The sequence below is a fragment of the Hippocampus guttulatus genome, chromosome 14 (genome assembly GCF_054856545.1).
Source record: "Hippocampus guttulatus isolate MCC_2025c chromosome 14, RoL_Hgut_1.0, whole genome shotgun sequence".
NCBI lineage: Eukaryota > Metazoa > Chordata > Actinopteri > Syngnathiformes > Syngnathidae > Hippocampus > Hippocampus guttulatus.
The window spans coordinates 12,397,946-12,423,544 of record NC_141274.1 but is presented as its reverse complement, the minus strand read 5'-3'; the positions used below and the strand labels follow the sequence as shown (position 1 = coordinate 12,423,544).

Genomic DNA, 25,599 nt, shown 5'->3' with positions numbered 1-25,599 from the left:
GTATATATACAGTGTATACAGTATATATATATATATATATATATATATATATGTGTGTATATATATATATATATATATGTGTGTGTATATATATATATATATATATATATATATATATACTGTATATACCTGTATATATATATTTATCCAGCCTTAAAGGCTGGTCCCCGAAAATATTGTCTGACATTAAATCAGTCCGTGGGGCAAAAAAGGTTGGGAACCGCCGTCCTAAAGGTTTAAGGTGAATCATTCTGATGCCAGTGAGACGATGCAATATTGGTTCTGTTTTTTTGCGCCTCATTTTTTTTCAAAGCCTTTCCTTCTCACAAGGACTTTTTTTATATGGTCTCTTTCCAACCACCACCCCAGTTTCTCCCATTTGCCAGCCTGAGTAGCCCATGCCAATCCACGCCTGTGTCTCCTGAGTCCACAACAGCAGCAACGGCACTGAATACCTGGGTGACCATGAGCCAGATGTTGGGGCGGCCTTAAATCTACAGTTGCTAAGCTTACTTCAGTCGTCGTAATGCTGCACAGCTGTGGCTACAGCTGTGACACTTTCATGGATGCCTACCTCATCTGTGTTAGCATTTTAATGGTAATTGCTGGTTCACTGGGCAGCTTCAAATGGACGCAGAAATTCTTCAATCCACATCGCCTCCACCGTATCCCAGACACAGACACAAGGAACTCATTTGACCTATGCTGTCTATTGACCACCTTGTTAGAATAACGGCGCTGGAATAGAGATATTATTCCACATATTGTGCCTGTAATTCTCGTAATTATGCACTTATAGATGGGGAAAATGTGACTCGCTCAATTCAAAGGAACGCCCAGAGTTACGCGGAACAATCGAGAAGCAAGTTGTGGTTACGACGCTGTGTGTGATTAAGCCTGCGCTCGTTTCAACGAGCCTGGCCCTCCGCCGCAGGTTTCAGTTTGCGTGTTTTGTACCCCGCTTAAGACCCCGGTTTGAGGTTGGGTGGGGTCACTCTCTTTGCTGTGCCATAAACCCTCAAAGTGGAGGGAGTGAGAAAAGTGTTCCTCTTAGTGATTTCGATTTCAAGGACTTGTCCCTGTGATATATTAGGGACGGAGTCTCATTTTAATTAGCAATGACCTCATTCGAATGCTAGGAAAAAAAAACCACACAAAGAGGCTGGGGGTTGAGGCCGACGGCCCGATTGAAATGGATAACAAAGTACGCACTTAAGAGAAAAGTTAAGACAGGAGTTGGACGCAAAGAAATGGGAATATAATGGCATGAAACTCTTGAGGGAAAATGGAAAATGATGGAAGGTGAGGTCATGAGCATAAATCATACAAACAGGTCCAAGGCTTTTTGGGAGAGGCCAGGAGGAAAGCGGTCACAATTAGCAAGCGATTTGTTCATTTTAGGGACGATGACTATGATGCAGAATCCAAAGGAATTAATGAACAGAATAATTTTTCAAGTGATTGTCAACTCGTGATTCACAAACATAATAACCGGCCTTGGTTACCGGTGTCTGTGCTTTAAAGTCTAATCGCCACTTAATCCACAACAAATGTCACAGCCAAGCGTTTGCATGGAAGAGATCATCCACAAACGGGAAACATTATTCACAAAATGAGCCATCGTTGTTACGTTCTGTCCATAATAGACTGCTACTATCTTGCAAAAAAAAAACCCCATCAATTTTGAAAACATCTATATTACAAAAATAATGAATTAGATTTACAATTCGGGTAATTACTCATGCTGTTTCTTGGTTTTGAAAATAAATATGGTCTGAGCGCCCATCATCCATCATACCTGACAGAGATTATGGATTGAGATCGAGTGTGTCATCTGTAAAGGTTTGCTCTGAGATGAATCAATATGGAGACCGTGTTGTCTCTAGTTTCTGTCCATCTGAGTAATATATGACGTACATGTCAACTGCACACTACGTGGGTTGACGTATAGAATGTCTCAGGTGGGATCTTTCGAACCCTTGTGCTTTCAGATGCGAGAAAAAAAGCGGTGCAATCAATAAAAATTATGAGCTGAAGTATCATACCAGCCAATCAATAATTCATTGATGAGATGTCAGGAAAAGTCCCATTTACACCTTGAGACAAGTTTGTCAAGTGGTGTTCTATGTCAAACCAAACAGTTCCAAAGACCATTTGGCCAGTGTTAAGTTCTCCTAAAACACATTTGTTTTGTTTCACGGTACGTTTGTTTGTTTTGTTGTTCGTTTGAAGACCAGATGAAGGAATTTAAGGGACGTCTCATCTCCACTTTTGCTTATTTGCTTTTTCACATTGACAAATTTGGATTAGCGATTGTCCTTGTCTTGAGAGCAGCCTGCAATTCTTCTTGCTAGTTCAGCATTCAGTTAGTAAGGCGAGAGAAAGCTGTTATTTTAAGCGCAGAAGCCAATCACTTGGTGATGATCTTCACTTTTAAACATACAAATTCGATTCTCCGCGTTCGCCCACATGCCCTTTGTAGCCAATCAGCCGCTGACGAGATGTTTCATAATGCTCTAATTATTAGCTGCACGTGTCTCCATTTCACTTCTGCATTCTGTGAATTTAGAGAAGTTCAGTGTAAAATATCAATGCAAGGCAATCTTTGTAGAGGCATTTCATTTTTTACATATATTGTTACACACTGAGAGAAACTTGGACGACTCAAAGGTACCCTTGTCATCGAAAGACATATTTACGGTTCTTAATCTGTGCAAGTCAGTTCATAAGAAATGTAAAAAGTTCCACTTTTCTTTCGACGCTCAACTTTTGACTTTTTGTTTCCATACAGCCAAGTACAACACGAGTTAACTGTCAAAAAATAAGGTTTGAATGTTTGATCTTCCTTCGCACTTTCAATCCAAAGTTTATGAAACTGCAACATGAGGGCGGGGGTGGGGGTGGGGGGGACAAAAAACATTTGGTACAATTTTTTTTGCAAAATGCAACAGCAGCTGTGGTTTGTACTCTGAAGGATTCTTGTTTCCTTGAGGGAATACTTTGTGATGGAGTTCCATAGTAGCTAAATTCAACTCCTGAAGCGCTGTGAAGAAGGGATAGTTTGTTTGAACAAAGGTCAGGGGCTGCTAATGTTAGAGGAGCCCGGTATACAACTTTTATTCCCATTCCAACAGATTTGACCATGTAAGATAAATCACAGCTTTATGCACGTTGGTGCGAAAATACTGTACTTGATATGTGTCGCTTTTCACGACAGAAAACTTCGTAAAATCACTCATGGCTTGATGCAATGAGCCAGAGTGTGTCCACTATTGGAAAAAGAGTGAGCAGTCTCTTCTTGCTAATCTAGGGCCTAGCCGCCCCATAGTGCGGCGTGCATTGTGCGAGAAGGGGGGTGAGAAAGTTCCCTCATCTTTACTGGGTAATCCCTTGATAAATAAACTAGGAAGGCAAGACCACCATTGCTATCCGTAAACCAATACTACCCTGGAGGAGGCATGGCCCTGGGCTAGGCTAGCCTATACTCATTCTCTCGCTGAGCTCTTCTTACACGCACTTGCCTCAAGATGATACACTAAAGAGATGCAGATACGTTGGCACGGTCGTCCAAAAAAAGCATCAGAACTATATTTAACGTATCCTATGTTGATAAGCAAAGCCCTGTCCTGTAAGACACGCATGCTACGTGTCCATCTGAGTATGAGCATCGCATTTCCTTGGTCGCCTCCCTTGCTGGCAAGCTGCCTCGCATCAGTCTCGCCCTTCATCAGTCACTGTCCTCAGGCAATCAGACAGAGAATGTTCCATAAAATAGCTGAAATTGTGAAGGTATAACGGGGGCAAACAGGTGGTCCAACACCAGTGCGCCTGCTCAAGCTCCACCAATATGGGATTTTCCTTCTCACGCCATCCGCAGGTCAAGAGATAATTGATTTATCGTCGGGTTCTTGTCCTGGTCGTAATTCAAGCTGTCGCTAGATTGGTCCTCAGGATTATGGAGTCACGAGAGACAATTTAAGGGATCATATCAGTGTTCCTCAAGTTCACCCGGAACAGGGACTTTGTCTATTTTCTCTGCGAGGACGCTGCATTCTGTTTATATTCACATGTTTAGTTAGGCGTGTAAATAATTTGTATTTTGTTTTGCTTTCCCAGACTTTGACTGATCTCTTGCTTCATGAAAAGCAGAGCCTCTCTGCGCTCCCTGTAAAAATAATGCGGGAATGACCTCCTGTTGAGAGTCGCATTTTTCCAGGATGTTTACATTTTTTGTCTCTAAGAATAGCAAAGTGTCACACTATGACAGGTGAGAAACGATATGGATTAGAGGAAGGGCATAAAATATCGCCTTTTGTCTCGTAAATGTAGACAAAACCTCACAAACACTTCGGAGAGGTAAACAGTGTTCCCGAGCCAGTGGACACAAATCCCCGACTGCCTATTTATCAGTCTGTTATGCTCAAGCGTCTTGTATGTCTCAGACTTTTGCCACTTCACTCAGTAACTGGGGCAACCGAGCTATCAAATATTTTATTCTATTTTATTCTATTATTCTACTGATTTTCTACTGATTTTCCCATCGAATAATCAAGTAACCAGTTCAAATGGATTTAGCAGTATTAAACAATAAAATATACATGTGAGGTGCGGCTGAAATAGTTTTGGGGTTACCATACCCCATATTCCACACCATACAATCTGTGACTTGGAGTGTGCGTCGCTTTAATGATAGTCGACGTTTTCTTGTGGCATGTGCGTTAATTCTGTTGCTTAAGTGTGAAATGATTCCAAAGCTTTCGCTGCCTTTTACAGATACTTTACTATTGGCACACTACCATTGTACGAGCGTATTTTTACACCCAGTGGTGTGTGAGTCCAGAGTAACATGAGTCCATGTCGAAAAATTATTCTGAAACTTTGAAGGAAAGATTTTGCCTCAACCTTTTTTTGTAGTTGTATTATTAACTTCATGATTATTTTAGCCCTTGTCGTAAATATGATTGCAAAATGCCTGAAATGTTATCACAGGCAAACCATTTAATCACTAGTTGGAATTTGAAACCCCAGTATTTTTCTTCTTCCTTTTTACATATTGTTTTCAACACTTCTTAAGGCGATATAACTCGCGTTTATGGTTTTATTACACTAAGATTGATGTTTTTAATGAGCTATTTTGGCTCTCATATCATAAATTGTAATATACCTGCCAGTGAACAAAATATTTCCTACGTGCCGATTATTTTCAGTCAAGCAGTGCGACACATGCAAGGAGCGTGAACGCGCAGGTCCCCATCGGCTACATTGACTGACAGTTGCTTTGCTCTATCTTTTCTCGCGGCCACAATGCTTTGCGTCTGTATGTACATTTGTGGAATGTTTGCACTCGCATGTGTGGCTGGGAGTCGTTCCAGCACATGTGAGGGTTTTATGGGTCCGGTGGGGGCTAAGGTTAATGCGATAAAACAACCTTACCCGTGCCCTGTGTCTGCCTCGAGAGAGGATTTGCGACTGAAAGACAAGGAAGAATATAAAGCCACACAAGGAGAGCAAAAGTGAAGACTGAAATGCAAACAGTTCAATGCAGATGCCATCATTGTGTTTTAATAAGGAGGCATCTGTTTACCCCACTTCTTAAGAATAGATGACCGTGAAGTGAAAACTTAGACGCAAACGGCATTAACTCATTCACTCCCAAAGACGTTTTTAAACGTCTTTTTAGACTTGGTCTAGATTTGGCTGGTACTGAATGAGTTAACTGCTTCAAGACTCCACAGTTGGCATATGTAATTCATGGAGGTTATTGAATTGATTAGCATGCGCACACTCAGTTGTGACCCCAATTTGGTACAGTGACTCAAAATAGTCTTTTTAGCATGACCTCACCTAAAACGGATCACCTCTCTGTCAGCATTCACCCACAAGTCACGTTAAAGGAGCGTTAGAATCATTACGCTTTCTTTCTGCCTTATCGAGGAGCTTTAAATCATGTTAACTGTGGGGGGGGGGGGGGCTTTTAAGACGATGAGATGCCATTGATTTTGGTTTGGAGCAACACGTCCCCTCCATTCTTGTTGACCCTGATGTCTCCTCCCCGCTCCTGGCTTTGAGAGGCCACTTGAGATCCTTGCCCCCATTGCCAACTGCACACGCATTCACCCCCATGAGGTCGTGGAATGTTCTACATTTTACTGTCAGCACGTGCAGCGAGTCCTTTCTTGACTGCTTTTCGTTTCTCTTTTTAGACCCGGTGTTGCGCAACATTTGAACTCCTTTGAAAAGGATCAGTCAGTGCTAGAATTCACCTTAAGAGTCGAGTTGCGTGCTCTCAAGTGAGCAGGTGTCAGCTGGTTTATGGAAGTCACCCACCGCTGCTCCCTGCTGCTCTGTGTTTTTTTTAGCCTAACAAGTGTGTCTGTGTGTTTTCTCTGTGTTCCCCACAGGTAGACAAGGTGTGTGGCCTGACGACCCGAGCGCCTACCGGCATGCAGCCTACCGGACCGGAGGTCACAACCCCCAGTGGGAGCTCGACAACTCCGCTTCCTTCTGCTGCCCCTTTCAAACCTCTGCCAGAGCAGTGGCTGGGGCAGCTCGCCCATTTGAGGAGGTAACACAAAAAAATGATAAGGATTTCAACACTGATTCCATCCAGGCAAATGTAAAAGTAGAAGGCTGGAGTGATGCCAAACCGAATGGATTAATTAAAAAAAAACAAAAAAACATTGATCCTGATTCAAGATACTTTTCATCAGTAAGCATCCTCCAACTGTGCGCCATGCCACATGACCTTTTTTTTCTGGTCACGTTCATCTGACCGGAGTGAGCAAAACAGTGGCTATGGCTAATGCTAGTTCTGTTGAACTATGCAAAGCAGACCAGAGGACAGTAGGAAACAACGACTCTGACATTTCAGACCGCCCAAGCTCATTTAGACAAGCAGTAAGGGAGCATTTTGGCTACCTGGTTGAGAACAGAGATGGAAATTGCTTCAGCAAGACCCGGAATATTTGTCTAAGGTGCTTCAAGAAACTCCCCCAAGTCACATGCGACACGTCAAACATGTAAATTCATCTTTAAGTGTTAGTCTCCGCATAAAATGATTTATTCCCCACAGAAGTTGAAGCGGAGTTTGTCTTTACCGGAACGTCACACGCAATTTCTCATTCCGAGAATCAAATATTTGAAAGCGCACAGCCATCTTTTTCATCCTCCACGACGTTACACTCTTGCATGCCCTCCACCTGGCCTTTCAGGCGGCCCTCCCACGGCCGCAGCAGCTGGCACTGCTCTGCCGGGCTATGGGCAGTGTGGGTAAGCTCGAACTTAACAAACCAACTATTTCCTGTTTACCCAGACAGCCATACCACCGAATCTTAACACCGGCTGGCCTCAATTGAAATAGTACGGCACACACATTCTGTCTGACCTTGTCCCAAAGCATGAATCACTGCGCTGATGCCAGCCACACTGACAGGTCTAACCTGGCAATGCCACTATCATTCATGGCAACACAATCCAGAGCTCCTCGTCGGCTCCCAAACCTGACCAGAGCACGTGCGGGAGCTGACCACTTCATAGACGTTTACCGCGCCGCTGAAAAAGAAAGTCGAGCAACGCTTGTGTTTCATTTCAGTGGGATGAAATAGGAATTCCCAAAGTAAAAATGAACAATGTGCATTTTGCCCTAACTGAAATCAGACATCACAGCACAGAATCTGTTTCAAGTTGGTCGTCAATGTGGGGAGGTGTCATTGCGTGTTTGCGCATGTGCATGGGTGTCTTTTCCTCCTCACCATGTCGTGTCATGATGTGCTATTGTTTCTGTTTTCTGTCTCTCACCGAACCTTTTTACCCCCCCCCCCCCCCCCCCCCCCTGCATCCTCCTTGCTTGCATCAATTTCACCCGGACTTCAACTCCCATCACTCCCAGCTCGCCCCCACTGAAACCCTCCAAGAACAATAAACATAATCTGAGAACGCTCTCTAGGTAAGCATGCACCCAGGAAATGTGCCATACACTTTTTTTTGTTTGTTTGGGGGGAGAGGGGGTGGTGACATTTGCATTTGGGGTTTTTAATGTCTTCAAACCCTTGGGAGATTGTCTACTGATTCTGTGTAGGCCAATGAAAATGTGCCCTATGAAAAGAGCATGCCTCATTCATGAAACCAGAGTTGTAGTTCAACCTGAACACATACCCCAGGACCCTGTCAAGTGAATTCAGAGATTTTCATGTTTTATGTTTGAAGATAATTGCTGAAAACCTGCAAAGACAAAGAACTACGTAGTAGTCAATTTGGGAGATATAAACTTTTTCACAGTTTTTATCATTTCAGGTTACCTGGTTATTTATTTATTTATTATTTCTTCTTTTTGTTGCCATCGACACACGTTGGCATCTTCTATTTAAGAACTTGACTGTTTTCATTCACATCAGAGTCTATCTGACACAAACTGCTACATGCAGTTAGCTAGCTAAGGCGTACACATTGAAAAGCTTTCTTTTGGATAATCAGATGGCATGACCGCTTTTGAGTGTCTTGTTTTTGACCGTGAGTGTGCGTGTGTGCCGTGTCGAGAATGGTGGAATAAAGAGGAGGTGGAAATTAAAGTCTGATTTGACAGTCAGCGTGTAGAATTGGCACGTCGGGCTGGCGTGGCCACTGTAGAGCGCCTTGTTGTCAGTCGTGAGTGTACACATGTCACAGAGAGAAAGTGGAAGAGTGAGGTTTGAGGAAAAGAAAAAAGGACAAGTCCGATTTGTGTGCAGGGTCTTCACACTGGATTGGATTGGATTGGATTAAACTTTATTGCCAATTGCCCATTTTAGAGCGCCTCATTGTCTTTAGTTGTCATTGTCATTATTCCAGCCACTTGAGGCACATATATCTTCATAGCTCGGACATATAATCTGCAGGAATAAAACAGTAGATGACATCGCATTCATTTTTTTTCAGGTTGTGGAAGAAGTTTTTGAGCATAGGCATCGTCTCACCGCATTCAGCGGACATGCCAGCAGCATTCAAGAGCAGGGACAATGCCCTGATTTTTCATTATTTTGAAGCCTCATTTGAAACACTTTATTTGAATGTTTTCTTTTTTTCTTTTTTTTTTAATCATTCAAATTATGTACGGTTGTTAATAAAACACTTTTGAGGTGTGTCAAATTTAGGGCAGATATGTGAGCTCACTTTACGGGGTTATCAAGCGCGAAATGCAGTAATTGTGTTTGGTAAAGAATGTCTGTGTAGCTTCTTATTCGTACAGGTCATACCAATAATTCACAGTAGCTGAATCAAAGTTATTTTTCAGAAGTTAACAAACCATTTGGATTAAAGGCAAAATGTCAACAATCAAGAAGACGTCCACTTGGCCTCGCTGCAAACTTTCTTGGGTCGAAAGTTAAAATGGAATGAGCCAGCTCTTTGAGGACCGTCGACCATCCATCTTAGCTCCATTGTCGGGTCACTTAGCAACCAGTAGAGGGCAAAATGAGGCTTCACTGGTGACAGTTGCTGTGAAATGCACCCCAGCTCGCTTAGAGACTGTTGGGTGGGTGGTGTGGAGTGGCTGTGGAGGGGGTCATGTTACTGCCATAAAATTCCCAGCTTTCCATTGACCCTTTTGGAGGAGACGCATCAAAAATAAAAATATGCTCTTGCATACAGATGGCAGCGCATCGCTCAATTGCTCTCGCTCACATTCTGTATCTCCTCAGGGACTTCCTGATGTACCTGCAACGCTACAAGTCTTTCTATTCTGCGCTCCCAGAGATGCTGTGTGAAGGGGAGAACGTGGTGGATGATGCCACATGCTGGAGTGGAGATGAGGTGGTGGAGAGGTAAGATCCCGAAATGACACAGAGCAGGAATGTACGGGCGGACCGCCGTGTCATAAAATTATCTCTTATTAGTTCCATCAAAAACATTTCAACTGAATCTGAAATCCGGTCAGTAAAACTCTCCAATACCAAAGATGCACACAGATGATGATATGAATGACTCGAAATTATTTGGACTGAATCTGTTTGTTCAGCATTCATGATAAAATTCTACTTTCTTCCTCTTACTTTTGGCACTGCTACTTTTTTGACTTTTTTTTTCTTTTTCAAAGGTAAACAAAAGTAGCCGGGTGCCTTTTCCCCATGACCCGCACCGAGTAGTAGTACGTGTCACGTCTCTCAATTGTTAATTCGACGAGATTAAGTTGTATTTTACAGCTCATTGCAATGTGATGTATTCTTGGACTGGAGAAAATATGAGGCCCTTATGCCAGCCTCAGTGGCTGTCAAAGTCATTTTCTCTTCTCTTCCGCAAACCAGACTATGTGTGCCAACCGCATATTGAGCAGACCACCCATTCGCCAGCGTCCATGACAGTGCGTCAGCACACAAAGTACAGTTGGCAGCCACCGCATCAGTGCCAGCTTCATGATCAGTAACATATGACAGGCCGAATGTCCATTTTTGCACCTAAAACTCGACATTTTTCTCCGCCCCTCTACGCAAGCTTGCATTCTTTTCACTGCGTGTGAGATGACTCACGTTTTAGCTAACACATCGACTTTCAACAACAGCGCTAATAGTTTAATGGTGTGTTATCACGCACTCCCCCGGGTTCGAGCCAGATCTTTTCTTGTGGTGTCGAGTAATCTTAGGGCGAATAAGAACCCTACTGAGACATTTGGCGCCATACGTAAACTCTCCAGCCCGGCTTTGTGGTGAGAAGCTGACGTGAGAGAAAAAGACCAAGAAGAAGATCTGGGCATTAAAAGCATTGGCATTGTGATGCCCCCTTGTGCCTCGCTGTGCCCCTGATGCATGGTACAGTGACGGGGGAGGGAGACTTGGCAGCATAAAGACCCATTGTGGAGGCCCAAGAGTGGGCCACGGCCCTGCCATGGGGACCCTCAAAGCCTTTAGGGTGAACAAAAGACCTTCCTATGAGGCTGCATGGGAAAGACTTTGCTGCCGCTACAGCTGACTGTCCACACCGTGCTTGGGAAATTTAGACGAGAGCCTCGGAGAGAGAGGCTTTGAATGACGAATACGAGAAATGGGAAATACATCATAGATGTATGCTTCGTTGCTTAAAATTGACCTTTGGGCTTTCCCCCACAAATACAATAAACACCCGCACAGTTGCACATCTATCAGCACTGGGTTCGTATTCTCCTCAACAGCTGGAGGGGGCATTTCATGCGATTGCACCGTGCTCGTGCAAGCAACGCAAATGCGCACGCTGGCACGCTGTATTACCTCAAAGCACATTAAAGGCAACGGGGATTGACATTCCCTTCCTCTTCATTCCGCCTCTGATGACAGGAGGGGGGAGGGACGGCGAGCGGTCATAAACGTCCAAACGCAAAGTGTGCGCTGGCATGAATTCAAAGATCTCGGGAACACACGTGTGAACACTTTGCGCCGTCTGTCCGGAAAGATAAGATCAACCAAAATGACCGCACTTGTTGAGATAGGAGTAATGTGCGACTTGATTAGGACCGTTTAAAAACAACAACAGCGATAACAACAATAGTCATGGAAAAATCAGCAAGACCTACTGTATTAACGCGACCATAATAGAACACATTTTACACAGGATCAATAAAGCAACAGCAACAATAACAATAACACTAAAATCATAATGATAACAACATTAGAGTAAAACAATTCATTGACATCTCTCAGGAGATGTGCAATAAATTAGAGGAATTATGAAGCGTGGCACCGTTAATTAAGTGGAGTGGCGGTGTTGTGAAGAAGCTGGCCTCTACAAAGGACACTCAAAACAAAATCAGTCGGTGTATTGCTGTCATTAGCTTTCCGCTGTTTTACATACAGTAGTTTATTCTGGGATCTGTGATTTGCCGCGAAATCAAAGCTACATGGCAACAAACAGTAAAAATCGAAATGGACCACAAGGCCCTGCCTTCTGGCGCCTAGCGGCCTCACCACACTGTTGCCTTGAAATTACTTAATTGAATGATGTGAACCAGGAAGGAGTCGACACTCAGACTTGATGCGAGTAGCGTCAGAAAACTTGGAAAAGCAGGCGAGATGGAAAAAAAAAAATGTTGCTGTTTGAAACTTGCAAAATCCCCTCCCGGGAATTTTATTTTATTGTGTCGCTGGCCAACGAACGCCTGCACGATTGCATTTGTATTTATGCTATTTTAAATGACAATAAAATACAAGCAATTTATGTGAAAAATTCGTTCTCTTAATACGTCATTTTTGATCATACGTTTTGCGATGCATGTATACAAGATCCACTATTCTTGCGTAAAAATGACCATTCAAGGACGGCACACAACTGCTGAACAAGAAAACAACATTGCAGTGCATCAACTCATTTCGTACATTTGTTCGCAATAATCAACTCACTCAAAATTGTAATGTTTGTGATTTATGACTTTTGTCCTGCATATCATTCCAAATCCGCTCCAAAATATTTGGCCCACTAACGTCGTAATATAGGGCAGTGTCAGCACAACTAAGACATGTCTGCCATCTGATGATCACTGGTGGTATTACAATTTACTACAGTCAACACCCGCATATTTGCAGTTTAGCACCCATGGATTTGCATATTCACAATTTTTTTATTTTTTTATTTTCAATATTCGTTCACATTTTGTCCCAAGATTGTCTCCTCCTTAGATGTTTTTCAGTGTTTTATGAGGAATTTGGGGGATCTGGAAAAAAACCCCAATAATAATAATAAACTTTTTTAAATGGTTTTTTTTCACCCCATCACCAGTCTAAATGAAGCTCCTCAACTATCTTCAGTACCAAGATACCACAAGATGGTGCCAAGGCAATAATGTGCACAAAAACAATGAACGTGGGAGCGTTTCAGCGAACAATAGAGCATAGATTCCTAATAACATATATCAGCGAAAGCTGAAATGCAAATGTGCAGGCGTTCACTGTACAGCAAGTGGTCCAATCATTCAAACTGATTTCAGAGGTTACAAGAATGTGTGTGTGGGTGTGTAATGGTTGTGCGCGCGCTCCTTTGTTATTGAAAAGATGGATGACCGCACAGTCATGGCCATATTTCACAAACTGATTTCAATGTTTGGCTTCATTGTGGACGATGGACCACAGACGGTGTAAGAGCTCCTGAATGCCTTGCATTTTTATACGTTTATGACAATCCATTTGTTTATGATTCTGACATCTGGAATTCATTCCGTCTGTGCGGTGAGAGGTGGGGGAGAGTGTTCCACCAGGCAAAACCCCTGCCCCCCCTGTTCCCCCCTCGATCTCTGCTCTGCTCACTTTTCCCTCATTTGTCCAGTCCAATCAGTCCGTCGGCTAATTGTCCCACCTGCCTCCCTAGCAAAGGGGCTTGCTATGAACGTGTGTTGTCGCAGAAAATGCTCTGTTCAATGCACTGTGATTAGTTGAAACTAGCCTTGAGATCCAAGTTGAAGTTGTTCCATGGCAATGCTTGTAACTCAATACATCTCAAATCATTTTCCCCATTTGAGGTGAATGAAAATGTAATTACATTTTTCATTCCCGTGTGTCCGCAGGGAGTTGGTTAAAACTCCTCACAAGCTGCTGTAAATTAGTTGATAGTTAATATGCCTGTGACTGCTGTTTTAATAGTCAAATGAAATTTATGTAGCCCTTACTCACAAAAGTGTCTCGCATTTACAAGACCACAGTTGGCAAATATTAACGACATCCCCTGTTCTCAGGAAAAAGAAACCTTGAGAAGGGACCACAGATGGGTACAATCCTCTTTCCACAATGACCAGGCTTTAATGGATGCTGGGTGGGCAACTTTTAGCACAATATGGCGCATACTTTTAATAGTGCGAGAGTCCATTTAATACGATGAAGAGCTGCTATTGTTTGGCTACGTGTGGTGCTCCACCATTTGTTCAAATCATTTCAAGGCTTACAATACACAATGTGCAATTCCTTTTGTTTTATGTTTAGTTTGACACTACTAGGCTTGGAATTGAACAGCTTGGAGCATCTTTTTTTCTTTTAATTGTTCATTATGCTAAATGTTGTGGATGGCCTATGGATGGCTTGATGTAATCTCATCAAAGTGCCACAATAGGCTTAGTGGATGAGGAAGAGCACCCAGCTACTACTTCACTTGCCCCCCGCCTCGCATAACATGGCACTCATTGCAGGAAATGATGAGAAACAGGAAGGGGAACGGAAGTATGCGTGAGGACACGGTGGATGCAAGGGAGGATGGTGGGAGATAATTGATGGATGAGAGAGTAAAATGAGAGATGTGGGTCAGTTGTAGGAGGAAGCTCGAGCCACAGAGGCCTCGCTGTTTGTGTGTGTCATTGTCTTGTGTCTGCTTCCTGTGTGTGTGGAGGTATAGTTTGACACACTTTAGGGCGCATCACGCCACTGAACAAAGGACAAAACCATCAGAAGAACTTATGAGAAGGCCGTTGTTTGGTTCCCAGGACACAAACTTGTCATGCCGTAACATTGCCGTATACTCTACTCTACATACACAAATGAACCAATGCCAATACCAATACGCAACCAATAAATATGTATGATGTAATTAAAGATGCTCTTAGCCAAGAAACCATGTGCCTGACAATCAACGAAATGAAATGATACTGATGCGCGACCCATTTTGGGTTTGAATAAATTGAAGCTGACATCATGCACAACGTATGTGGGAGTGGGAATGCAGACATAGCGGCAATCAGGCCAAACGTTGCTACTTCCACTCCCCTATCGTTAAAGTCAAATTGTCGGAAATATTAGCCTGATCGTGTACTTTGTGGTGTGCGGTGTGTTCGTGCATTTACTGGCAGTTGTTTTCAGAGTTCTCCCCATATTGCCAACTGTTTTAGAGCATTTTGACTGACCCTTCAAGACCCACAGAATATTATTTGTGACAATATAAGCACCAAACCGACCAAATGAAAGCACAGAAGACGAGCTTTTTCCTTTCTTGAGTCATCAGCAGGAAAACATGGGTTGTTTCACCAAAACCACCAGTTTCTGATCATGAAGTGGAGAAAAGAACCGTTTTATGAAAAGAAACGTCAAGTAGAACGGTCACTGTCATATATCTCGTATTTATCGGAGAGATAAATCTCATTTACAGTGCTGACAAGTTTATTCACGTGTATGTAAAATGAGGGCAAAAAAGTCTTACCTTCTCAAACGGAGCTGTGTCATTTCCAAGTGAATCGTAACCCCACCGAGTCGATACGAATCGGGGTTGTTGCACAAATTGAACCGTTTCGCAGAGCATGTATCGGAAAATGTATTGGATGGTCAATAAGTCTGTCTTTATCTTTTTCACAAAAAGCAATTCTTAAACAGGACTGTTCAAAATGCACTAGTTCTCGACCAACACTTGCACACAAAGGGTTCATGAAATTAGGGTGATTTGGAGGGGAGTCAAGGTTTTTTTTTTGTTGTCTCAACGTGACAGGCAAAGTGTTGAACTTTACCCCATGTTCGAATCTGCTGCGCAACGGCAGCAACGAGGCAAATGTTTTCCGTTTGCGCGTCGGTGTGACGGCATGTCGATATCCGTGTGATATTTTGCATCAGGGTGAGAATATGGGCAAGGGTGTTGGGGGAGAGTCCCGCATTCCAATTTCAAGTTTAAGACTAGCGTTTAGGTGGGTTATTGAATGACAGCTACGGAAGGAGCAAAGCAAAGCTAACACAACCTCACGCTGTGCAAACAACCAAAATACAGTAACGCCCTGTGGAGGGTGTTTGTGCGAATGTGCCTGTGATCTGCGCAATGTGTCTGTGTTGGTAACCTGAAACCGCAGGGAAAACGTTCTTAGGATTCCGCGTGGGTTTGGGTGTCACGGCCCGCTCACTGAAGCCTTCTGAAGTGGTGCTGGGAATGCGGCCCCCGCAAGGAATAGTGACGTATTGAAGGGAAAGTCCCCGCATCGACACAGACGAATGCATCCGTATGCAGTCGATACATAGTGGACGAAATGATATTTTTAATGTGACGCAAATAATACAGGAAGCGACTGAGCCCCGCTGCAAAGAGCGGGGGGTGGGGGGACGGACGTAATTGACGTCAAATTTAACATTTTCAGAATTGGCCATATTAGAGGAGGAGTTTATAGATAATAGATGGACTCAAGGTATGCTTTATTGAAAATCCTAGTTATTTTTTTCTACATCTGCTTGGTTAGTAACTGAGGTCCAAATTCACCGACCACCTTAGAGTATGTTGACGACGAGTCCAATTTCCAAATGGTTGCTGACTGACAGATAGGCCTGATCATGACACATTTAAGGGCTGTGGCTGGGATTCTGGCCCAGAAATGTCAATGTCAACGCTACCAGCTGCCAGACTCGCTTTGAATAACTAACCTTTGGCCATATTTTTTTACTCTGCCTCACTCCTGGCACTGGAGTTTGCAAACTGCAGGATAAAATGTAGACTGTTATTGTGTGTATGTGTGTAAGTAAAGCTTCTGGTTCCCGATGAAACCCACTAAATGCATTTGACTTGGTGGTCTATGTTTGTATGTACCGTGTATGTCTGGGTTGTGCTCTTTATAGCAACCAACAGAGACCGACCCTTGACCCTTTCACTCAGCAGCCTCACCATCTGCTGCTATGCATGTACAGTAAATGCCTGTTTGCTTTGAGTTTACCGTCGACGTGTACCGACATGAACACTCGTGAAACACTTTGTTAGGTACACCTGGGCAATCCAACAAGGTCAAATGCAAGAATTATATTCAAAATGTGATATTTACAAATGATTTTAAGCGGTATTAATTTATAGAATTTAATGTGGTTGTAGTTTGTGGTCATCGTCATAAAATGTACATATTTATCTTTGCTAAATTCTTTCACGGTCTTTCTTGGTCAACAGCAGTTTTTAGAGGTACGAACTGTCGTGTGACCAATTTTGTGCTTGGACTTAAGAGCAAAAGCTTGAAATAGTATTTAGCAGATAGTAAACAAGTCTTTGCAAAAAAAGGCTTCAAGATGTTTATTGCTACTACCATTTGAAGTTTCGTATCAAAGTAAACTTCCAATAAAGAATTACATGTTGTGTATTTAAAACACCTACAGAACTTTGCTTGAAAGACCACTAGTTTAATAGACATGATGTAAATAGTCTTAGGCAGCTAACACATAACATCTGTGATGCGGTGTTATAATCTTTTAAGCAGTGGATATTTGAGCACAAATGGCGGTGCAACACATGTAGACAGATCTTACAACAATAATCACAGGCATATATTCTGACTATTATGTACTGTAATCTTGATGTATCTGTAGAGCGTACATGCAAATAAAATACCACATTTTGTGTAGAAAGGCTAAATAGAGTAGGTACTGCAAAATGTAATCCTCCATCTTGACTGCATGTCAACTGGGAGCAGTAGATCACACCGTGGTTTGAGTCAGACAGACAGACAGACAGACAGTCAGACAAACAGGTGGTGGGAGCACACCAGAGGATCATGGTATCTCCCCCCCCCCCCCCCCCCCACACTCACCCACCTGTCTATACTCGAGGGCATAGTTGACTGTCGTGGCTCTGCCCCTGCCTATCCTTGTCTGCCTTCCATACAGCAACTGCCCTGCTCCGTCCACACCCACACCCAAAACCTGAGCTGTACACGCCCTTGTCTGTATGTCCACAGAGAACCAGAAGCTCAAGAATGTATTCAATACATTAGTTAAAGAAAGAAATATTACACCAAATGCCAGTAAACCCGATGGAGCTCTAATATTCTATTTAGCTATCTTTTAAACTGGACACGGACCAGGGGATTTATTGCTCTCAGTATGGTCAAACTACAGTCCGCAACAATGAACATATTATTAAATGAATAAATACTTCTTTATTAGTGGCAGTCAGAATGGAACATTGTTATTTCTGTTCAGGCCGATACAGTGCCTGTGTGGGATATGATTAGCGTGTACAAGTGGGCCTAATGATGGGGCTGGTCGTCATGCTGCAGGTGCATGATATTATATTCGGTCATAGCTCCTCTCGTGGCTCTGTGTGGAGAGTAATGCTGCCCCCTCGTGGCTAATCTCCCTCATTGAACATTGCATCGTGGATTGACGACGGATCCGAAATAACTGAAACCCAGAATTAAACTCTTCCTGATCGGTGTTATCAATGGTAAAAATATAGAGCTGTTTGACCAGTTTATAGTCTATTGCAACCGTTTTTGCCTTTATATCTTGAAAATGGTGTGAGGGAATGTGCAAAATATATTTGCATTGGTATTTCTATGCAGGTGAATTTATGTAAATGTCATGTCAGCTCTTTGTTCGGCATTAGGGAAAACCTCTCTCACGCATCCACATGAATCAATGCGTCTTTTCGTAATATGGGTTCCAATATGGCTGTTCTTTTTCTAATTAAAAGAATAAAATGCGAAACCCTGAAGCCAAAATATTGAAGCGCTGTGTCTTCACTGTATATTCGGATATCTGTACAATACTGCTCAGGGGTGGCCCCGGTGCAATTATACAATTATGAGATTTTTTATTTTTTTTTAATAGAGTCTGAAATCACGGAATGCTATTTTTCTCTGAGTTTCTGTTTGTTTGTCTGGAAGAAGTTGAGATTTCACACTTCAAGCCTATCAAACGCTTTGGGATGAACTCGAACTGAAAGTGTGCACACACTTTTCTTTACTTTCGGACAAAAGAAATCCCACTGTCAAACATTTGTGAAGAAATTCTAGAGGACTGCAAACCATAAATGACTGAGGCTTTGTAAAGTTCAGGTGCACCGACATATACAGTAGATATATATATTTTTGCCTTGATAGTGTAAAGGAACCAGCTCCATTTGGAGAATCAACCAAGCTTCTGATGATTTTGGCAATCTGAGTTCAGTGCATTATCCATCCATTTTCAATAGTGCTCGTCCTCATTGGGGTTGTGAACCTTAAAACTGTAAGCAAACCACTAAAACAACATGCTGCCACCAGTGAACTCGTCACTTGAGAATCTCAGGGGCAATGCAACATATTGGCCACAAGGGTGCAGTGTGGGAATTTATACCAATAATCTAAACTTGACTTTCAACATCAACCTACAGTACTGTGAGGCTAAATAAATGCATTTTGGTTCTAATGCCCTTCCATTAAAGAATTCATAGCAGACACTGTACTGTACTGTGTCTAGCTCTGTATTGTGTCACATAACCTTTAATGGCAGTATTTGCTTACTAAGATGAGACAAGGAGAAAATGTTTGATTGAGTCTGTGATTCAGACGTGGGCGACATTACTTTCTCACCAAGTGTGAGTCACTTAAACCAAATTAATGCAGCTCTCAGCGGCTGCCGTAATTGTTTGATAAATCGATCTGTGTTCATTAGCCTGGAGGAGCAAGGAGTTCGCACACGGCTGACTGGTTGCGATGGCAAGTAATGGCCGCCTGATGAGCCACACTCGATATTGGAGACACAGCTCGGCCTGTGGGATCATTACAAACGGATGGATGGAAAGTCCTAACATCTAACACCTCTGGGGTACATGCTATCTCGGTGTGTGATTACGGCTAAGTGCACTTTGTCGCCATGATAAGTGAATCATTATTAGTCATCGATCTCACTCACCTCACAGCACTCATTTTTGCTCCTAAGGGTTGGTTCAGTTTGCTTAGTGAGCATACCTCGACAGGATGGGACTTGGGCTCACCTGACTAGACAAATTACTTGTAAAGGTGGCCAAAAAAGGTTTGTTTTTACACCACAAACATAGTCTCGCTGAACTTTTACTTGTCGAAATGAGGCCAAACATTTTGCGCTTTATTACAAACTATAATTACATACAAATTCAATTCATAATTGCTGAAGGTGTAATCAAAAGACTGCATTGCCTTCACTGTTCAAACAAGAAATACGTTGTACGTAAATCGGATCACACAATGAAATAGCTGCAATTGTCACTCACTCAACCTTATTTATAGAGCACTTAACAACAACTATATAAGGACCACTGGGATCAAACACCCTAGCTTCTGTTTTCTTTTAATTGAAATTCAGTGCCATCCGGGCCTTGATCTGGACAAAAGTGGCCTCCACGCCAAAGCGTCCTTTATGCTCAGCGGGATGTAGATCTGACAGTCATGTGCATAGCAGTGGAATGAAATACCATATTTCTTCCAGATGGATTCCAAGGGCAGCAAATACAATGAAAACAGCAGGGTCCCCAAAAGTGAACCCTGTTGAACACCATACGACAGTGAGACCGAGTGTGACTCAGAGCAACCAACGCAAAACCAAAACTTCATAATTAGCCTCCTCATAGTTGAAAACTGAATCTGGAGCTTTATGAGTCTGCACAGCAGGATTTTTGGGAGATATGCCTGTTTGAAAGATGTGATCAGATCCTGGGCCCAATTCACTTCAATAATGTGTACATTTATTGGATCACATTAACAACCTTGTAAAGGAAGCACTGATGATAAAATGAAATTAGACCCATTAAATCAATAGCACCTTCAACCATACTGCGCTGTCGCTGTAACCGCACATTGCTTGGCCTTGGGTAAAATGGCCTCTTTAAAACCGGCAAAGCACGAGAGAGATTAACATTGCCGTCTGTAATTTCATCCCATCCACACGTCCACAACCAGCCGTAAATCTCTGGTCAGATTCATGTTGCTCTGTGCAGGTGTCTTCCCTCAGGTAATATCGAGGACAAAGCAAAACAAAAAGCTTCATTGATGTTCAGATCCAGCACACAAATGTCTGATCTTGGGAAAATTGCATAATCCTTCAGTTAGTGTAACTCAAGCCAAAAATAACCTATTGGTCGGCTTCTTTAATGATTTCTGATCACTGAAAGGCCGAACTCAAGGTCAGGGGGCAGGTGCTTACTTGGCAGGAAAGCCAAAATGCCTCGACTGCAATGCATTTTCCCCCCCCCTGAGATATAAAATAAAATTTTGTGCATGTACGTGTGCAGGTATTCTTCTAGAGCAGTGGTTCTTAACCTTGTTAGAAGTACCGAACCCAACCAGTTCATATGCACGTTCACCGAACGCTTCATGAGTGAAAAATGAAAATATGATTTTTTTTTCTTACAAATTCAAGACATTAAAAAACACATTTATCAAAAACAGAAAAAAGTTAATCAAAGTACATGGCATAAGTATAGGTTTTGAAAAATGATGTACCATCACGACTGAGCGAACTAAATTTCCTGCAGCACTGATTGGACAAGCAATGTCATGTGATCATCTGCAGCCAGCGATGGCCAAGCGGGCGTGTCATAACTAATTGACATCTTAAGTCAGGTGTGTCTTAACCTCCACGGCAGAGGCTCCGTCGAACCCCTGAGACCGATTCACTGAACCCCTCGGGTTCGATCGAACCCGGGTTAAGAACCGCTGTTCTCGAGAACTCTTCAAGGGCGCGGGGCTGCTGCACAAGTTCAGATCAAGCCAAAATTAATATTCAGTGGAAATGTTTGACATTAACTTATCGATGAACTCAAAGACAAATAATCATCAAGGCAAAATGAGTTTTAATAGTTCCACTTAAGATGACGAAGAGTCACGCAGTGCCCCCCCCCAAAAAAAGAGAGAGCGACACAGCCATCAGTGCAAGATCATCAAAACAATTTCCAATTGGCTTCAAAAACGTGAGCTTTAGCGGCTGAGTTGTTGATCACGTTTGCAGTTGCCAACAGAACCTCTGTGCCTTTGCCGCTCTCTGGTTCTGACCCCGCTCAAGTCTGCCTTCCTCTCTGACTCATCACTCAACATAACAGCTTTGCTAGGGCTGCGGAGGGCTGTGACAGAGGGGCCGCCGCTAGGCTGGCAGCCAGCTCCACAAAAATCACACGGCTCCCTCCACTCGGATCCTAAAGTGAAGAACAGAGAGAATATTTGAAGACTCGTTCCAACTGAGTCGACGTGATATTTCCAAGTATCCATTGGGTCAGTGCCTCACTTTGGGTGTGCGAATGGACAAATGTGCACAGTTCCAAATTCCTCCACTAACAGCTCCAAAAGAAAAAAAAAATCCCCTCAAGGAAGGAAAAACTGAAGCCAAACGTCATGATTCGTCATCAACCTAAAAGTCAAAATTTGATTGCATCAAGGAAAGTACAGGCGAACATCTGGCGGCTGTTTGGCAACCGTTTGAACATTTGCAGCCTTGAAGGAACCCTGAAGTGAACATTTGCTAACTTCGGAAACATTCGCAGTTGTTCGTAGCTAAGTGGGATAGTGGCGTTAAGGGGAAGAACACGACCAAACCCATGCTCTTCGTTAGCATTAAGCTACGCAGGCTTTCCTCAGGCAAACATTCAAGCATGTGGTTGTTTTAAACACACAATATGTACTCCTCTTAGTTTTATGTTTAGTTTGGCAGGATACTTTAGCTGGAAGTGGCATTAAACAGTTTGGAGCCACTTTTTTGCCGATTTTTTTTTTTTTACTGTCTGCTAGAGAGCTATACTGTATTCTTAGCTCCAACCAAACACAGTCCTTTTCGGCATTCCGTGTTTTCTTTTGTGTCAGTTAGTCACTTGATACATTCTTAGTGGCACCACATTAAAATGAACCAGAAATTGAATAAAACATGGGGGTGTCTTTGTTTTTTTTTTTTTTTTTCATGACTGTGTCTTTCATGCGACACAGAGTCATGCTTAAATTTTGTCCGATTTTCCACACTTTGTTTTTCCAAACTTTCCCTACTCGGTTCAGCAACTGTGCTCTAATCCCACTTTCCTCATGCCAAACCCAGATGACGGCCGGGGGGAATACACTGTGGTTGTCCATCAGCGTGCATTTCCAGTTTAGAAATGCTGTTGATATTTTTACTTCTGAAAAGAAAAGTAAGATTTCGAGCAGAGGTGGGCAAAGTATGGCCACTCTTTTATTTCATTCCATGAAACAAAAACATAAATTATTATAGTTACAATATATTGAATACAAGATAGCTTACATGCATTTTTGAACATTTTTTTTAAATTTTGATTCAATCATTGATTAGTTAGAGCATGGTGTCAAATTCAAGGCCTGGGGGGCCAGATTTGTCCCGCTACATCATTTTATGTGGCCCGTGAAAGCAAATCAAACGTGTCAACTTCTACGATGATTGCTAAAATCTGGACCAAAATGTCAACTTCTCACATGTAATAAATGAGATGTTGTTAGCCTTTTCTTGTTGCCAAAACCCTCATTACAGTCGTTGACTTCTTTATATGGTTTCACAGTCATAACGGCCCTCCAAGGGAAACGGTCACTACACTGTGGCCCGCGACAAAAATGAGTTTGTCACCCCTGAGTTAGAGTGTAATTGTTTTATAAAGCAAATATGGACCTTGATCACATAAGTTTCATTTCGTCTCAGAAACCTTGCCATTCACATTTGAATCATGTGTGTTAGAGGAGGGGAACACACAAAACACGCAGAATAGTGGCCCTCAAGGACTTGGATTTGGACACTGTGCGCTAACTAATTAGCGCGAGTCCAGGGGTGAGAGAGAAACATGGCAGAGACAGAAAAGTGCATGATTTGAGCCTGCCTGCCCTGCAACTTGACCTTGCGATGTTCCGGCTGCCTCTGCCTCCGCTCTTTATGATCTTTGTATTTCTATGCTAATAAAATGGCCGAAGGGGCAAGAAAGTGCATGTAGCTAGCTAGCTGTTTTTGAAACAACAACATATTTTACCACCGCTTAAATATGGATGTGAATTGTTTATCATAAGTCGGGTAACAATGCTCTTATGGTCGGAGGGTCTGAATATTCTGTGCATATAAAATACTGTAAAATTATCACTACAGAGCGTTGAGTTGTAGAACATTTGAATGTGTTTGCGCGCTCTTGTTTACAGTGCCGGGGACGCAGCGCGCACACAGACAAATCATGCTGATTAAATGTTTGCAAAGTGGAACAAGTGATAGTTCACATGTTGAGTGTTAGCTCACGGAATGGCTCCAAAGACGTCAGGAGTGTGAGAACACTCTGGCCTTTCGAAACAAAACCTCCTGTTCCGAAATATCTCAAAGTCACTGTCCAAACACTGCTCGTAAAAAGTTAGCCGGCCGCAAGCTATGCCACTTTTCACTCATGACTTCATGTCCTATGCTGTTACTGTAAAATCCCCGTGTCCAACATTTTCTTTTTTTTTCGGAGCGGCGGGGACCCGAAATCAAAGGAGGTGAGGTATTATAATATAATAAGAAATGTTTACTTTGGTTAGACATTTTCCAGTGTAGGCAGGACTTAGGTGTTTAAAAAATAAAATAAAATAAAAATCACAACTTCATTGCATCCACAACATAACTCAATACGCTTCACGGACTTTAATACATTTCAAAGTAGTTACAAACACACCTGCTTCTCCTGCCTCCCTGCTTTTTATCTACCAACACGCAACATGTCAATCTTGAGTTTCACTTTTTTTTTTTCCAGTTTCAATTGGATGTGAAGTGATGACACATGCAAACGTGCTGAAGCATGATTTGGTGCACTGCCATTTTTTTTTTTTTTGTCAGTATTATGCATGAAGCATTGTGAATCCAATTGTTTTTGAACTCTCCCCTGCCAGTAATCTATAGTGAAGATATTCAGACCACATTTGTTACACCTCTGCCCCGGTTTGTGCTGCACTAGTGCATTTCTCCTTATTTGTGGGATTCCGTCTGATGCTACAAGCCTATAAAATACTGTATGCACATACAGTCCATTAGCAATTCTGCTTTTCACATGTCAAACCACTTCACTTATCTGTAAATAACCTTGAATATTTACCATAGCCCACAGCAAGGGGCGAGGGGACGGTGAGTCGGCATACATTTTATTAATTTTAAAAAAAGCACTTTTTTTTCTCTTACCCAGCAGCAGGTCTTCCTCACAGCAAATAGAAAATTATGGGAATTTAAAAAATAAATAAATAAACAACAGTACCCAGTCATGCCGTTGAAATGAAGACGTATTAACCTCCTGTCGCGTTTGAATCATTCCGAGTCATTTTCGAGAAGGACAACATGTGCAAAAGTCTAATTAGTTTCAAGAGGTTCAATTCATGCACAGTATTCATTGTCAAACAAACAACCGCAGTTATAGATTTAACCATACATTCCACCACATGAAGTGGTAAAATAACAGTTACCGCAAATGGGGTGAGTCATCGCAGACACTTCTTATGCAAAGGTAGTTGACATATGTTTTGGAATGCATTGTCAATAATAATAATCATCATCATCATCATCACCCACGTCTTGTGGCAAAGAGCAAAGCCTTGGGAAAAAAATGATTCTGCTGTATAATTAGCCCTCTCAGCCTGTGATAAGCGAACCCTGTCATTCATCAAGACCTCTATTCTTTGAACACTCTTGTAAGTATTTGCCTTGGATGCCGTTCACTTTGGCCATCAAGTCACTAGACACGGAATCCGTACCAACTCATAGAAAGCCATTAAGGCGTGACTGGGGCTAATTTGGTAAGAAATTCTCTCTGCTGGTTTCAACTTGAGCCATTTGTCAAAATGGGAAGAGTTGTGCTTCGGTCGGCGTCAATAATAAGAAGACATGTTTATAGAGACGACTTGAACAAATACAGACAGCCTTGTTGATGATTAAATCCCTCGTGAATGGCGTGCGTTGATAAAGCCTTGCAGGCAAAGCTCAATGATCAGTCAGGAGTGGATCTCGGAGT

The 25,599-nt window shown here is 42.5% G+C and overlaps 1 protein-coding gene across 2 annotated transcripts in view; it reads left to right on the top strand.

Moving 5' to 3' along the window:
• gpc5c (glypican 5c) overlaps nt 1–25,599 on the top strand; it is an 84,761-nt gene that overhangs the window by 29,617 nt on the left and 29,545 nt on the right. The window contains exons 4-6 of one of the 2 annotated variants that reach the window (XM_086130064.1): nt 6,402–6,565; nt 7,889–7,945; nt 9,675–9,797. In XM_086130064.1, the coding sequence (XP_085986190.1) occupies nt 6,402–6,565; nt 7,889–7,945; nt 9,675–9,797 (344 nt within the window). The remainder of the gene's footprint in view (nt 1–6,401; nt 6,566–7,888; nt 7,946–9,674; nt 9,798–25,599) is intronic. The other variant, XM_086130065.1, reaches the window with a different exon arrangement.